This window comes from Anopheles marshallii, chromosome X (assembly GCF_943734725.1).
Source record: "Anopheles marshallii chromosome X, idAnoMarsDA_429_01, whole genome shotgun sequence".
Taxonomy (NCBI): domain Eukaryota; kingdom Metazoa; phylum Arthropoda; class Insecta; order Diptera; family Culicidae; genus Anopheles; species Anopheles marshallii.
The window spans coordinates 5912125-5929176 of NC_071325.1; the positions used below are offsets into that span (position 1 = coordinate 5912125).

Sequence of the window (17052 nt, forward strand, 5' to 3'; positions counted from 1 at the left end):
CATAATCCCGAAACCTTCCTCGGCAAAGGCCACGCAGGGGCAAACTAGAACCACACTTCGCCACACTGTATCCGCCCGCGTTCGGAAACACATCACAACCACTTCATCCGCACCGAAAATCACGTCCAGCGGTGTTTTACGACCAGTTTACGACCACTTTACGATTTCCACAGCACCGCCCGGTTGGGGGGAGGGTGGTAATGAAGGAGGAAGAAGCGGGGAGTTGAAGAAGCAGTTTGACAAGCTTCCGCGGGTGTGTGCGTGTGTGCGCGCGTGTGTGTGAACAGTTATTTCCAATAAAGCATCCCATGATGGGAGGTCTCTGGGCAGTGTTCGCACGCGCGTGAGTCAACTTCTTCAGGGTTTTTTTTGTTGTTGTTGTTGTCTGTTGTTGTTGCTGTGAGGGTTGATGCTTTGTCTCACTGATTTAACGATGTGCTTCGGAGGTTGATTTGGTTTAACATCCGAACGGTGCCAAGCGTTCGCCTGCCTACAGCCGGTCTATATTTAGCCCATCCTATGTTTATGTCCAGTGCGTGCGGCGGAGCGGCACACGGTGAGGGTGGTTGAAGTGTGACTTTCCGATTTGTTTGCTCTGCCTTGTATGTCAACAGAGTGATACATTCGCTAATGCCCCGAGATTACACATTTATTGCTGACAAGCGGTGGAGATAATCTGTCAAGTAGGTGGTAGTTGTCGAGTGCTATCAAGCGTCACTCCTCACAGGCATTCACACAACACACGCACACACACACAAACCTCGGTAGGGTTTCCTAATTATGTATTCATTGAAAAATCAATCAAAGGCCGCCGGGACTCTCACGAAAAAACCTCCCCCTCACATACACGCACGACCAAAACTGTCTATTGACTGTTGCCAGCAATTCTCCAAAAAGTCGAATTTCCCCAAAACAGTAGCGGAAATGGATGGAAAGTAAAAACAAAACACAAACTATAGCGTTTGCGCACCACAAACCTTGAAAGTCTTGCGAATTCGGCGAAACAAAGAGTTGACGTTTGGATTCCCTGCTTTTTCTTCTTCTTTCTTTCGCGCTTTTGCTAAAACCGTTCATTGCAGGGTTGTTTGTCTTGCATTTGAGAAGGTTTGCTGTTACCATGGAAATTCATTACCCAAACGGTAGAATAGCACAGCCCTCGTAACAATCTAACTAGTTGAGCTAAGAGCACCGGCATAAAACGTCAGTTTGAAAGCAACGGTTAAAATTGGCTTTTTCTGTCAAAATTGACAGTTGTAGGAAGAGAATTTCGCGAACATAAAGCATGACGTCAAAGTTATAATGCCCGAGCATAAGAAAGAGTTCCTCCAGAAAACGGAATGTTTGTACATGCAAAAAAACACCCCCCCCCACTCCACACACACAGACACATACCAATACACAAAACATTTCGACAGAAATAATTACCCGACGAAAGAAAGCCGGAAGAGGCAGAGATGTCACCCGCTCGCACAAAAATGAAAGAGAGTGCTAAGATGGTCTCCGCTTTTTTGTATGTCTGCCATTCGCTCATCTACATTGCTCTTTTAGTGTTTCGTTTAATATTCTCTGCTTGCTAGCTCTTATTCACTGATCTTTTTTTTTTGTATTTGTCGTGTTATTCGCTGTTTTCCTCCTGTGGTGTGTGTGTTTTTTTTTTTGTTTTTCTTTTCCCATTTTGTCGCATCAAACACACATTTTATCTGACAACAACAAAAAAGCTAAATAGTTTTTCTCTTTGTTTTTCGCTTAAGCTCTTTCGCTCTCTTCGCTTTTATGTTTCACTGATTGCCGGTGGCCACGGCGCCAAGAAGTGGACTAAACGGATCGTAACACACACTTCTGCACAAAGAAACACACAAAAAAAAACATCAGAAAGGGGGACAGGGAAACAACACAACCAAAACATACGCTTTTTTTTGGAACACACTCCACAACCACGGCGGGTCGCGTGAGGCGTAATAGGCACACATGCACACACACAAACCACACATACGGGTGCGAAAACAGAAGCTCACAAACGGGATACAATATATATCCAAGCGGTGTGATATTATCGCGACACAACGCGCGGAGGGGGGGGAAAAAACACTAGCCCACGGGGTAAGAGAGCACACGCGCGACTAGACGTGCGGCGTCCGTCTCGCACGGTGTCTGGACTCGCAATGAATGAAACCGAGAAACGTAACGCATCGCCGGCGTCATCGGCGTTCTCAAAACCCGGCGTCGCGCAATCTCTTTCTCGCTCTCGCTCTCTTGATCCGGCGTGCGTGCGCGCGCGCGCGCGCGCCCGTCCCTTTTTCTCTCCCGCTCTCGGCAGCGGCGCGCGAATATCGCTCACAAAAATTACAACAACACAAAACAAAAAACCGCGCACATTCCGGCAGCGCACCGTCGGGAGCGGAAAAATACGCGTACAAAATCGTATTCTCCTTTGCGAGAGAGCGCGTACAAAACTATGCGTAAACGAGAGCGGGTTGCTCTCTTTCCTGCAAACGCAAATGGTGGTGTGTGAGAGCCAAAAACCGTGTTGCCCGCTCACGAGATTTTTTATTCTCCTTCCAGTCTCTTTTGGTAACTTTTTTTTTAAACGCGTGCATTGTTTACACTACGTTTACAAGCGAGCTCTGTCACTCTGTATTCGCACAACTGCTGTCAAACCACTGCATGAATTTACATTTGTAAAACAGAAAATAAGTTAAGCAGTTCATAAAAAGAGCACATCAAAGTATACTTTTACCCAATTTTAAATCATCTTTTTATCATCGCGAGAGAAAAGGCTTGCATCTCTTTCTCTTCCCTTCGGTCGCTATGCAATTGCATAAATGTGCCGTATGTGTGCGTGTGTTGTTCGTTCACGCGAATTGCAATCGGCGCTGCATGGGAAGGGGGGGAGAACAAAAATGGAAGCGACGAACCCTGCCATCCAACAACAACCGCGTGTGCAAATGTGAAAGAGAAGGTGCGTTTTTCGCCGAATTCGTGTCGACAAAGCGTACCGTGAGTGAGTTTGCCGCCGTGTGTCAGTGCTTGGCAGCGGGTGGAATAGGGGGTTTTGGTGGAGATGAAGGCGCAATGTGTTCCAGCGAAACCACCAACAACAACAAAAACTGCGCAAACGCCACACTCTTTTCACCACGAGCCACCACAGAGTACAGCAACAACAACAACAACAAAAAGGAATGAGAAAGAGCGACAAATATCTTGAATGAACAAAAAAAACCTATAACAAATTGCATGCAATGCTCTTTTTTGTTCTGTTCTTCTCCTGCTCCATCTCGCTTGGAGCAGAGTTCCTTTATAAACCTTTAAAAAAAAAAGGAATAAAACCTACAACAGCCGACGATAGCAGTAGCCGCGTGATGGTGTGGTGCATTTGCATTTTCGTGCAAAAAAAAACCCCTTTCCTTTATTGCCACCTTCTGCACCTCCTTACCCTCCCTCATCGTAAGGGGTGGGGTAGGGTTTCTTTTTTTATTTTTCGTTGCTCGTTCTTTTTGCATTGCCAGAGACAGGACGGCAAGCGAATGAACTTCTGGGGGAAAACGGTTGGAATTGTCGAAATTGGAGGTTATAAAAAATTCAGCGAAAGGCGCTTCAAATTTGAGCTTGCGCTGTTGCGTACTGTTATAGTAGTGTACGAGTGTTGCCAACTACACTATACACACTAGTCTCGCACAGCTTTTTATTACCTTACGGTGGTTCTGTCTATAAAAATGGCCAGTTTCTGGTAGGGTTTTCGGTGGTCCGTTTCTATACGCCCTGCAACTTTGTATAGGTTTCCCCAACATGTCCTTTACTTTGGTTTAAACCAACGCTAGGGATCAAGGCTACAACGCACAGCTGATATAAGCCATCTGACGCAATGAGATAACGTCCCGTATCGCATCCAGAGGACCTTGAGAGTTCTCTCATTGCTGCCGATAGAGAGACGCATGAGTAACGCTTGCAGGTATCAATGGCATTATGCCCATCTGGGACCGTAGATAACCTTTCCAAACAATACGCTGTCCAAGGCATTGCCCTCGCCCTCTGCAGCGTCCCATAAAAGGCAAGCCGGTGAAGTTGCAGGTGTTCTGTGTAAGACAGAACAGTTATCAACGCGTTACACTGCCTAGTAAAGTAATCAACTACCGTGTGTAAACGGGAGTTTATTGCAGATCCCCGATAGCTGGTATAAGTAAAAAGCAGCCGTTACGAAACGAACACTAACCTACAATTCCGAATGATACTCTTCTTTATATATGGATGCGTGTGCTAATGCCCAGTTGATGCAAATATACAGTTGGCCATTTTTGCTGGTACAACTTTCTTCCTCTCTCTTTCTGTCCCCCCATAATGGGCGGGGTGTTCTAATCAAACCTCCACCTAATTCTTGTGTGTTTGAACAATTATAAGCCCGTGCGGCGACCATTGTGCAGCACACTGTGGCAGCATCTACAGTTGCGCTTGGCGCTCAAAGCACTCAGGGGCGGTGTGTAATTTATTTAAGTTGCCTTTTATCAAGCCACACGAGCTGGCCAAACTAACCGCGCAGCGGGTAACATGGCCGCCAACGGCAAACAGCGAACGGCAGGACAGGGTGCGCGAAAGAGCGCACGATTCGTTACTGGGTCTACAAACACACACCGTCCCGGATAAGACGAAACAACAACACGTAAAAAAAAAAAAAAAACCGGTACAAACTCGATCGCATCATCCGTAACATGTACACACAAGGGCAACCCGTCTCCCTCTGCAGCCCACTACATCCCAACTAAAGAGGAGTCATGTGCATGCGTGTATAATTAATGCAGCGCACGTTCGCTAACCTACAAAATCCAAAAATGGCAAGAACCCGACCAAGATGAGCAGACAGTCGATTGTATGGGGGCTAGAGGGGGGAGCTGCTCCCCATTTTACAGGCTCTATTCTTCGCTTCCCACACACACATAAACAACATAGGGTACACACACACGGACACGCATGCCGCGTGGATTTAATGGAGAAGTATCCGACGCAAGAGGCTGGGATATTCTACCGTAAGCCGCAAAATGGCGAACGAATGCGTTTAGTGGCATAGGTTGGGCTTTGTTTGCTGGTTTCGAAGTTTTCGGTTACCTCCATCCGGGCACAGCTGTTAATACAGGTGTCAACCGAACCGCTCTGTATGTGTGTAGCGCTGTTATGAACCGATATCTTCTCGGATGGAGCACTATTGCCGCTGTCACTGTCAGTACTATTCCAGTTGCTTTGGCATCGCACACAGCGAAATCCACCGAAAGATGATCAGAAGGTGTTAAGATTACCACGTGTTGCAGAGGATATAAGGTTCGGCTCAAGAGAACGTGAAGCATGGCAAGATATCCTCGTGTGAAGCTATTCCCTACGCTATAAGCAAGGTAATTAACGAAACTCTTATTAAAATACCGCAAAGATGGTGATTGTCAACATCCATTTCGACTTTGATTGAGTGAGAGTGATGCAACAACTCGGATCCGTGAGTCTGTTACCAAGTGAGCCCGGCTCAATAACCTTAGCTCTGACAGTGTAAAATATTTGGCATTCATGTACTTCATAGCAGACGAAGCTTTTTGGACCTTCAAGACCTACCAACTCCTCCACAAGGTCGGAAATAGATGCTCTAGATCAAGAAAGATCAATTTAAACGATTTCTGAGAATTTTAACAATAAAAGTTCTTCACCATTTGAAAATAACACTACCGGCAACTACGTGACATTCATTTTTAGGAGATTGGCCACCTTTTCGTATAGCGTCACGCCTGGAAAAGATGTGAAATTTCGTACCTCAAATAGACATACCCTTCGTCTAGCTTTAGCGGAAGTAAGTTCGCCCATTAGCAACGTTGTTTCTATATATTCATGTTTTTTCTAATTGAACAGTCAATTACAGCATCCATACTAAATCTGTCTGCCGCTGTTCTTCTGGGCCACTCTTTCGGGGCATCAGGGCAGTCCACACTCGATGACCATAACGCCGTATCAAATGCTATCGCACCGTCGAATGGTTTGTGAACGACCCAATAATGATTAGCTCGTATCGCGGTAGTCGCTAAGGTAATGCAAATGCATCTGAAAATTAGCATTCCAATAAATACGAAGCGCACCATAAATCTGTATCGTAAATTAGGCGGTGTGGTAGCTAAAGCGAATCTTCACCGGGGCAACCGCACACCAGCAATAGCACCTCGAAATGTGATCCGTTTACTCTCTCACACTTCATTATCCTCTTTCCAACCACCATTCTTCGCTTTTTTAGTTAAACGTCAAAAACAGCACACAAACACAAGCTGCTACATATATTTATATATATAAACTAACGCCTTCAATACGGCGAGTTGCAATGAGCAGTTAATTATAGTTTTAATTGATACTTTGCATATTTTTACGAGCTGCTAATACGAAAGCGCAAAATCCACGGTATCGTATCTGTTCCCGTGTTTCATCCTATCGTTGCTCCTGCATCCTTATATTTACGGCGCTCATCGAGCCGGTCCGGTAAAGGTGAGAGCATAGTTCATTTTTTTCCCGTATTTTTTTGTTGTTCTCCGCTCGAAGCACAGTGCAATAAAACCTCGTCGTTCGGGCAATAAAAAGAAAACAGCCATCTCCCACCCCACACCATGGTTGCACAATCAACACAGTTGCTCCCAACAACACACGCATTAGGTGCTGAGTGCATTTTATTGCATTTGCATCCATCAGCGGCATCGCACACGCCACCATAAATGAATGGAGGCGAGAGATTGTGTGTGTGTGAGAGAGAGAAGATGCGGTGTAGACGGGAGGAAAAAATATCAAAAACCATTAACGTCACAAAATGGGACCGGGCGACCTCTTGACGTGCGCACGGTGAAGCACAAAGAGTGGTTTAGTGACTTCTTAAAGTGTAATCATTTGCGTTTTACGAGCCCTGCCGCTCGACGTCGGTGTGGATGAGTGTTGTTGATTGCGCTTTTCCTTTTCCGATCCGTTTCTGCCGCATTTTCGTTAAAGCGTAATTGGACGTGTGTTTATGTCCCTAAAGCTTACGCCAAATCCGCACAGGGAATAAACATAAACACAAGCACAATATGTTTTTGAAGTCGCGCACGCTGTACGTAGCACCGGGAAACGAACGACACGGGCAAAATTTACAATTGACAAAAAGAATTTTAACAAACGTAAACAAATCATCCATTAATCCCGGCTGTCAAGCATACGGGGTTTCCACAAGCAATGCATGCAAAACTCATTTAAATTTAATTGCCTACGAAGTGATTATACAAAACTCGGTTTTCTTGTTTACATGCTCCAAACATAAACAACGCTACCACCAGCCAACCTTAGCGATCCTAATTCCTATGCATAAACATATCGCTCATCTCGCAAACGGTCGATACAGAGCGGTTCGCGCGTCCAACCCCCGCGATTTCCGTGCGAAGTTGAAGATTAAGAATAGTTTATTGCCGTTGGCAGCCCACCCTACCCCGTGTCTTCTGCTTTCGTACGTTTTTGCAATTCTAGCCGTGTGATGCAGTGGTTTGTAGAGCGTAGGATGACAGATTTACAATCTTCCTAGAATTGAAGTATGCGCCACCGTCTCTACCTTCCACCGGCAAAACCACACAACACCATTCTCGGCTGCTTTCTCCTTCCTACCAAACGGGGAAGTGTAAAACAACTACAAAACGGGGTCATAAAGTGTTCTCACCTCAAAGCAAAAAAAAACAGAAAGCATACATCACTAAGCGTGCGGAAAAGCGCAACTCTTCGCTGGCGGATGCATCCCTATTACCCGCGCCGTAGTACGCGTAGTACTGAAATGCGAAAAACAAAACCGTTTGCACACATCCCGCACCACCTATTGACACATATAAATATTCCAGCCCGTTACAGGGGGTTCGGGATACCGTCGCTTAACCTCACTTTGTTCGTACGATTGTTTCGCGTCTGACTGATGGGGTGCGGCGACGTTGGGTGTGTTGCGCTATGGCGCCCGCTAGACGTTCGATTTATTTATTTTTTTTTTCACTCCCCCGCTTTGGAGCCTGTTGCATGATTAGAAAGTCAAGCTGCACACCGGCAAACACATACCCAATGCTGCTGCATACACGGTCGTGCATACGGTAGCGACACAGTAAGACCGGGGCTTCCGCGTAAATTGATTTAATCGGTTTTTAATCTTAGCTTCCATTACCCGGGAGTTGATAAATTGATTTCCTTTCAGCGATACACGGGTGTCTGCGACAAGCGATACATTAATTCTGGTTTGTTTTTCCTCGCAACATCGAGGACAGCATTTGCGAGCAATCCCAACGGTGAGTGTTTGATGAAGTTCACTTACCTGAAAAAGGAAAAGAATAAAATATGTTTAATGATACAGATTAAAGTGGTAGCAGATAGAGGGATGTATTAGTAACAATGAATTCGATCGGTTGTCTATCGCGAGATGGCTCTTCAGATATAAATCTTGCGCATATCCAGAAGTGTCTCCACAAGTGGAGCTACAGAGTCAACATGTTTGAAATACCTTGCAGATGTATTTTAAAATTTCACCAAAACCTGACAACAGAATGACTGCATCGTATATTTCTCACACAATTACTCGTATTACTTGACGAGAGCCTTGGTATATTAACAGATTCTTTCTGTTTTTAGATACAAAATGATAATGAGGTTACAGATAAAACCCACTTTTTCAACTTTAAATGTCTGTCAACTTCGTTACTACTCGAAATATTTATAATGCAACTCGAGAAGTACTGACTTTTAGTATCATTTTACAATATTTTTAATGCTTTGGATTGGCAACTCAGTTTCTTCCTACATCTGAGAGTCTCTGACTGTCCTTAAAAGAAGGTAAGCGACGAACCTTACACAAACTTACTAAGATGTTGTAGCAGTCTCTCTCTCTCTCTACCATTTTACAATGAAAATAGAACAATTTAGCAGTCGGATACAATCGTGAAATGAAAACCATTCGGCAGACCGCATCTGCAGCACATTACACTGTAGCGAAGATTTGTTAATTATGGGAACCTGGTAACACTTCACACCTTCGTTTACATATTTTTTTTTGGTTATTATTTTCATGGAGGAAGCGACCGCGGGCAGGGATGTGCGGTGTTTCGTGCTTGTTTTTCACACTTAACACCTTCGAGATGGTTCGTGAAAATTAGACCATACCACACCACCTTATACGCGCACACACCAACCTACCATGCCCAATGAGGAACTGTAAGGCAAGCCCTTTTCAACAGTTGTACATAAGTTTTTTTCAGAATGATAGCATAAAATTTTCATTATTTTAAAATAAATTAAACCAAAAAAATTAAATTATTAAATTGTTTTACCAATTTTTCATAAAATTGTAGATTAGTTCTCAAAGACAGGAAGCCCCACAAAAAAAAACAAACAAACAAACATCAATTCGAGTGCCCACCTGGTTTTCACTTGCTTGCTATTAAACACTTTGGAAAACCGACCTGTTTCTCCCTGCTTTCCCACTCCATCCCAGCAACCGGGCGTTGGAGTGTGGTTCACTTAACGGTGTGCAAATGAGTTGTAAACATAAAAATAATCCACAGGGGGATGGGTAAGATTTGTGGTGCAATTGCCGCCGGTGGAAGCAGGGCACCGCAATGCCGAGCAAGGCTAACACTGCAAATGATTATCACCGGCGTAATAATTTTGACACCGGTGTGCGGGCACGTATACAGCTTTATCTGTGGCAGTGGCTACCGGGTTTGCTTCGTAGCTTCGTCAACTGTTACAGGTTGGAAATATTCCCGACCTGTCGCTCAAGTACTACATCACGACGCCGCAACATCACGCGTTTCGGGATGGGTGTACGATTTTTCTTCTACCGGCTTTACTTCCCTATCAGTCTACTAGCCCTTTTCTTCCAAAACCCTGCTGCTCCCACTGACATCCAGTTATATCTAGCTGTTGTTTTAAGGGTCTACCGATTGCTTACCTTGTCATCGTCTCCTTCGCTATCACAGATATACCCTTTACCGGAACTACAGCGACTGCTAGCATCGCTGAGCCGGTCTCGCGAACTGTCCGGATCCCGCTGGGCCACAGAGGACGTCGTCAGTCGCTCCGAGGCGCGCCCACTGTCGTCGGACGTGCCCGGATCGATGATCGAAGATAGAGAAAGATTCTGTGGAACGAAAAGACACATTTCATTATTTAATGGTTACTCTTATGTTCACTAAATGGCAATTTTTGTCCTTTCCGTCCTTCTACCTTAAACGTAATGTCATTTGGATACCTAAACGCCTAAAATTATGCAACTTTTTTTTTTATTGTCACCCATCCCGAGCAAGTGGCTCGGGAACATTCGAGGGTTTTGTCGTCACACGGCACGGCCCGAAAGGTCCCTTAATACCGCCTGAGGCTGTGTGAAAAGTGATTGCATAATTGCGGGGGCTGGGAACCCTGACGGCCAGGGAGCAGGCCTTTGAATACCGTGCTTCCGGCGGCTGATTTTAATACCAGCAACAATTAATTAGCTTAATCAGTCATGCGAACCATCAACAATCTGTCAAGCAGAGTTACAAACCCCCCCTCCCGCCTCCCTCCACTAGCAGGTATCTCCACCGCCAACGTCAATAAACCACCCCGAACGTTACAAATCAGTGATGGCCGCTTCACCTTCTGCTAATCGGGATCTATTAGCGGGTAATCTCTAACCAACTGAACTTTACACCACTTCCGCGTTTCACCACCACTACCTCACATTCATCGCAACTCGCACACACACACACACGCGCATACTGCGGTGAAACGGTCTCATCCGCATCATCCTTCTTGGGGTTTCGCCGAAAGGTGCCGACCCCGGGGGGTTACGTTTCAATAATCGCTGTTTGCGGTTAAAGTCACGGGTCAACGCTGGTGTGATGAAGCTCAGCTTTCAACCGTACCCCGGGGTCCAAGCGATCCCAGCTATTTGCACTGGTGACAGTTAATATGTGCAGGGGGTTTGAACGACGATACGGCCTGTCATGCTATTTTCCACTGCAAACGATATGATACAGTAATCTAGGCTGTACAGTTTACCTTAACACAAACTAAACAGCGGTGTGATGGTTGCAAAATAATGCACAACAGTTGGTGTGGAATTTGTGGAAGCTGACAAGCGGTTATTTATAAACACACCTGTAATGTGTCGTTTGTAACATGATTGCTATGTCTCTTAGTTTACGATTAGCAGGGCATTTAACTACCTCAAAATATTACTTTGCACCATTGTTAGGTGCAACGTGACTGTTCCTTTGAGTGGAATTTAGTCAGGAACATGACGTGAAACGTGCGAAGGATGACCAGGTCGTAATCTATTCTAAGGTAGTATCTCTCAAAGATAGCCAGTCTCGCTAAGATGAACATTTTTGACAGTCCCTTCATTTTCAATACATTTTATGTCTCTCAAAGCTGCAAAGTCTCCCTAACATCACATTCTCTAAGCTGCACTTGATGATGTTCGTACTATCAATGTCTCTTTAAGCTTTCGGCTTTCGAGAGACTTGACTGTATTTCAGCCGAATCGCTACCTATCGTTTTGACAAATCTGCCTAGTTTTGGATGCAACGGATTCAGATTCATGACTCCGAATGAATCTTTTTACTGAATGAATGAATCGGAATGTTTACTTCAATGATTCACGAATCATCCAAGATTTATGACCTCCGCCTGAATATGACCTCTTCCTCCATCTCCCCTCCTTCCCCCCCCCCCCCCCCCTCTTTCCACTTTCTACAAGACCTCCACCAGGAACATTAAACTGATTTCAATTACTCTTCTTAAAAGATTCATTCATTCTCAAAAGATTTACACGAATGACTCTTCTCAAAAGATTCATATGAATAACTCTTCTCAAAAAACTGATTTGAATAACTCTTCTTAAAAGATAAATTCATTCTCAAAACATTTATACGAGTGACTCTTCTTAAAAGATTCATATGAATGACTCTTCTCGAAAAACTGTTTTGAATGACTCTTCTTAAAAGATTAATTCGTTCTCAAAACATTTATACGAATGACTCTTCTTAAAAGATTCATATGAATGACTCTTCTCAAAAAACTGTTTTGAATGACTCTTCTTAAAAGATTCATATGAATGACGCCTCATTAAAGATTCATATGAATGAATCTTATCAAAAGCTTTATACGAATGACTCTTCAAAAAAAGATTCATATGAATGACTCTTCTCCAAAGATTTATACAAATGACTCTTCTCAAAAGATTCAAATGAATGACTCTTCTCAAAAGATTCGTTAAGCACAACACTACTTCCGCTAGAAATTGGTTTATGGTACTTTTATTAGAATTGGACCACAACTATGTAAGAAAGTGGAGTAAACATAATAATAAAGCCTAAGCTGTCAATCACATTGATAACCGAACTCAGAGATGCCTACCGCGAATAGCTATTCTGACAATGCTGATATCTTTTGAAGCTGACAGCTGGGCTGCATTAGATTTGTACCATCTGCCGCATAACAAATCGTAATTTCAACGGAATGCTAACATTCCTACTGAACAAAACTAACCGAAAATCATTCGCCCACTGTGCGCAAATGAGCGATCTTCGAAAAAAAAAAACAATTATTTCAGCTTCAGCTGTTTCTCGCCTTAAACTCACAAGTTGCTTTCGCCCCCACTGCACAGGGCGAGCAAGTGCAAACGCGTGCTACCGTGCAATGGGGCAAAATAAACTTCTTCCCAACCTCGGCAGCATTTTCGCGGCAAAAAAAGCACACTTTTCCCCCTGAATCTGGAGTACATCCGCCCACGGTAGAGGACACCCGCTGCGTGTACTGCGAATAATCCAGCCGAAATAAACTTACGAATTATGGCGCAGACCGTTGCCGGACGGTGTCAGGGGATGGGTTCGGTTCTTCGTTCGCACAAACATGTAACGGCTTCGCGGCCAATAAACAAACCTCCGACAAAACCGCACATGATTGTGCGCCGTGCCACGTCGGCACATCGCGGTCAGCACAACGCTTCTCATCTTCGGAAGGGGATTAACACACGAATTAGCACAAGGACACACTGGACAACCGTGCATTGAAGAAAAAATACACCCGAACGAAGCGATTTGTAACGAAGAAGAGCAACGCGGCTGCGACTCCTCAGTGCGCGCACTGTTGAAAGGTACAAAGTAATGCGCGGAAAGTTATTACAAGCGTTACGCGAGCGGGAAATATATATATATATATTCCCTCGCCTTGTATTTCACCTCCAGCAATACCAGATTTCTGAATCACTGGTGGAGATTGTGATACAAGTTGCCTGTTCCCACACCTCCATTCCCGACCCGCCCCGAAGAAATTCTGCAACGGAGCAGCGAGTGGAGGCAGGAACTCAATTGTCCCGCGGCGAAGATTATTGTTTTATTTTAACGATCCCGGGCGCGTTTGTTTACCGAACTGTTATAAACATCCATAAAATATTATTGCACTGCTGTTGGGTCTGCGCGCGAACGTAAACATCGTACCGCGCCCGGGAGGGGCGGGAGGTACACGGTGCCGATGAGCAACATTGACAGCTTGACACGTTTTTAGTGTCGCTGCAGGAAGGCGTGCATGGGGAGAGACTTGGGCGAAGTGTAACGCTACCCATGCAGTGGATTATTTTTCCCAGCGGTTCATGAGCGGAACAAAACGCGGAACAGTGGGTGGAGTCACGAACTCCGAAAGATGCTGTAGTCACCGTGCTTTGGTGTTTCGGTGGTGAGGTACCGGGGGTGGTATACTCATATGCGAGCTAAATATACACATTGCATTCATGGTCTAAACATGCCCTCACTGGTTGAAACAAACCATCTGATACAGCCACGGTAGCAGTTGCTATGTGGTTCGGAGAACTGTTGGACACCCCTAATTATTGGTGACAAATGTGATGTGTTACTGAGTTGTTTGTTTAAAATAATATCATGCAGCACGCTACTACCGCAATTATGACAATAATGATCAACATAGAGACCTTCAGACAGGGGATACACCTTAAGTGTTGTCTAGAACTCCCACGATAGAACAGGAATTCTAGTGCATCTAGCTAATCCATCTACATATTCCGATGCTCTGTGCAGATAGCATGAAAGAATGACGACTCTGAACCACCAAACTCTTCAAATCTTAAATTCAGATGTAGTGATAACGTTGAGGCATCCATCAGGAAAGCCACTATGTACAATGCGATTTTCAGAACTCCGAGATGCTTTCGCCTGGTAAGGAATCAAACTCGTTTTAAGAATAAACGAAGAACCTCTTTGTCTCGGTAACTAACTGAGGTGCATTCCCGCACTCGGGCTGCTGTTAATACTCCTCTGTATGTCCCACATGTCCACAGTCAACCTTGCGAATGTACGTGTCGAGTCCAGCATTATCTGTTTGGCGCATACTTACATGTACCGCTGATAAATGATGGTTATGTTGATGGTGCTGTTGATGGTGAGGATGATGTTGAAGATGAGGCGACTGCTGTTGCTGCTGCTGTTGCTGTTGATGATGAAGATGGTGACTTTGCTGCTGCTGCTGCTGTTGCTGCTGCTGCTGGTGATGATGATGCGGATGATGAAGTTGATGGTGGTTTGGATGATGTGTGTTCATGGTACTGCCGGTATTGCTGGTCAGCGTACCACCGCTGGTATTGCTGGCCGTACTGTTGTTGCTACTACTCCTGCTGCTGCTGATACCGTTCGTGGTGTTGCCGGCCGGTACGCCGGCACCGTTTGCCGCACTGCCGTTGACGTTACGTCGCGGCGGACCATTCGCAATGATCGCGGCAATGGTGAGATTATTTAGCGAACAGATGTTGCTATGGTTTTTACTACTGCTGTTCATATTGATACTACTACCACTAGCCGGTACGCTACTACTGCTGTTTCGATTGTTGCTGTTGGCAACCCTAACGCTGCTGCTGCTACTGTTACCACTGCTACTGCCGCTGCTGCTGCTGCTACTGTTACTACTACTACTGCTACTCCGATTGTTGGCGTTACCGGGCGTTACGGTCACACTGTTCTGCCCATTGCCTGCGGACAACGCTCCAGCCGTGCCCGGATCACCATTGACACCGTTGCTGTTTGTGACACTAGCACCGGTACTGCTAGCATTACTGCCCGTACCGTCACCACCAGTGCCCGTCACACCCGGCACACTCCCATTGCTCACCACATGATGGTTGTGATGCGCGTGATGGTGTACGGATGCGAATGGTTGCTGCTGTTGCTGCGGTGGCGAATGTTGCTGCTGCGGCTGATGATTGTGGTTCCGGCTGTTATGATGGTGCGGGTGAAGGTGATTGTGGAGCCCATGGTTATGGTGCCCGTGGCTGTTGTGGAGGTGATTGTGATGATTGGTCCCGGCACCGGGTGTACCGCCATTCGCCGGCATCAACGTCATATCACCGCCGGTACCACGCACCGCTCCTCCCCGTTCAACCCCCACCGCATTACCGGTTGGGCTGGAGTTGTGCAGCATAATACCATCGCCGTTCGGTGTGCGTTCGGTAACGCTACCCGGTGGTCCCACCACACCATGGTGCAGATGATGCTGTTGCTGCTGCTGTAGGTGATGTAGCTGATGGTGGGCACTGTTGACCGGCGACCAGTCGCCACCGTTTGCATTGCTCACCAGGCCCCCGCTACCGACTCCACCACCCGCACCAGCCGTACCGGTGGCGCCACCTGTGGTGACGGTTGCGGAATGGTTCTCACTATTGTTAATGCTGTTGTTGTTCTTGTTCGTCACCGGTACACCACCGCTGAGGGATTTGTCCGACAGCTTCGACGGTGTGGTGTCGATTATCTTCGGTGGCTTCTCCTCCGGCACCATCACAGTTGTCAGTTCCACGATCGACGACAATCGCTTCTCATTGCGCTTGTTGGCGACCTTTATCGCAAACTGGAAGTAGGCAAGAACGAAGTGGAAGTGCGGTTATTATTGGGGGTCTAGCTTGTGTATTTGCAGGTTGGGGACAGTAGGAGCATTATAGAACTCAGAACTGATAACTTTTGACTCTGTGGCTGTGGATTACAAATCTCCAATATCGGGGACAATTCGAGATAGTCATAGAATTCGGAACTTCAGAAAAATTAACATAATAAGGAAGAAAACAAATACATTATATCTTCAAACTCTTTGTGGACCACAAATCTCCAAGGTCGGAGCAGTTCTGGAGATCTATAGAATTGAGAACTTTAGGGGAATGAAGGAACAATATCTTCTATGGCCAAATTCTATTAGGATTTCAGATATCCATATTCTTGGCAGTTTGGCATATTCATAAGACACAGGGGTGAAGGTGGAAGATGTTCAGAAATGTTCATGTCCGATAACTTACCTCAATATCTTCGTACGTCTTGAACGCGAGTATCGCGAACCCATCGATAATGTCCTCCTCGAGCACGGGCGACGGTTCCTTCTCCTTGCGCTTCCGCCGGACGGGTGGCCTGTGGGGTTTCTCCCTGCTTACCGGCCCGCTGTCGTCGTCCGCACTGTCGTCCGGATCTCGGTTGCCGGTACCGTCCGCGGCCGCATCCTTGTCCCGTTCGGCGATCATACGTTGGGCCCGCTCCCGTCGTTTGTTGCGCTGCTTGCACTGCTTCACATGTATCTCCATCGCTGCTCCGTTTCAACCCCGGCGGCACTGCATTCTTAGGTGCGTTGGTGGTGGTGGTGGTGGTGGGTGTGCTGTTGTGGGATGGCGCACGGCAGCGGACAGTGTGACGGTGCACCTTGCCAATCCACGGTGTGCGGGCCGGATACGGGACGCTTCGGCGACAGTGTTGCCGTGCTGTCGACTCCCCGCACCACGGTGGTGCTACGTGTGTGGCAGCAGCAGTCGCACGAAGGCGTCGCACCTTTCACTGATGCTGCACACAACGGCGACGGCAACGAGGACGACTGGCGGCAATCCAACAACCGCACGCACATAGGTACCCCCGCGTCGCGTGCGTACACATACACACACACACACACAGTAACTGCGTTACACTACGAGCCGCGAAACGGAACCGGAAACGAACGGAAATACGCGCCGCGACGAAACTCCGGACATAC

At 46.2% G+C, this 17052-nt stretch overlaps 1 protein-coding gene across 1 annotated transcript in view; it reads right to left on the reverse strand.

Annotated features, from left to right (window-relative positions):
• The window catches only part of LOC128714277 (mucin-19), a 76588-nt gene extending 59976 nt beyond the window's left edge, over nucleotides 1-16612 (reverse strand). The window contains exons 1-3 of the mRNA XM_053809156.1: nucleotides 16334-16612; nucleotides 14395-15894; nucleotides 9956-10144 (exon numbers count right to left, since the gene is read on the reverse strand). Of these exons, the coding sequence (XP_053665131.1) occupies nucleotides 9956-10144; nucleotides 14395-15894; nucleotides 16334-16612 (1968 nt within the window). The remainder of the gene's footprint in view (nucleotides 1-9955; nucleotides 10145-14394; nucleotides 15895-16333) is intronic.
• Between the last annotated feature and the right edge of the window lie 440 nt (nucleotides 16613-17052).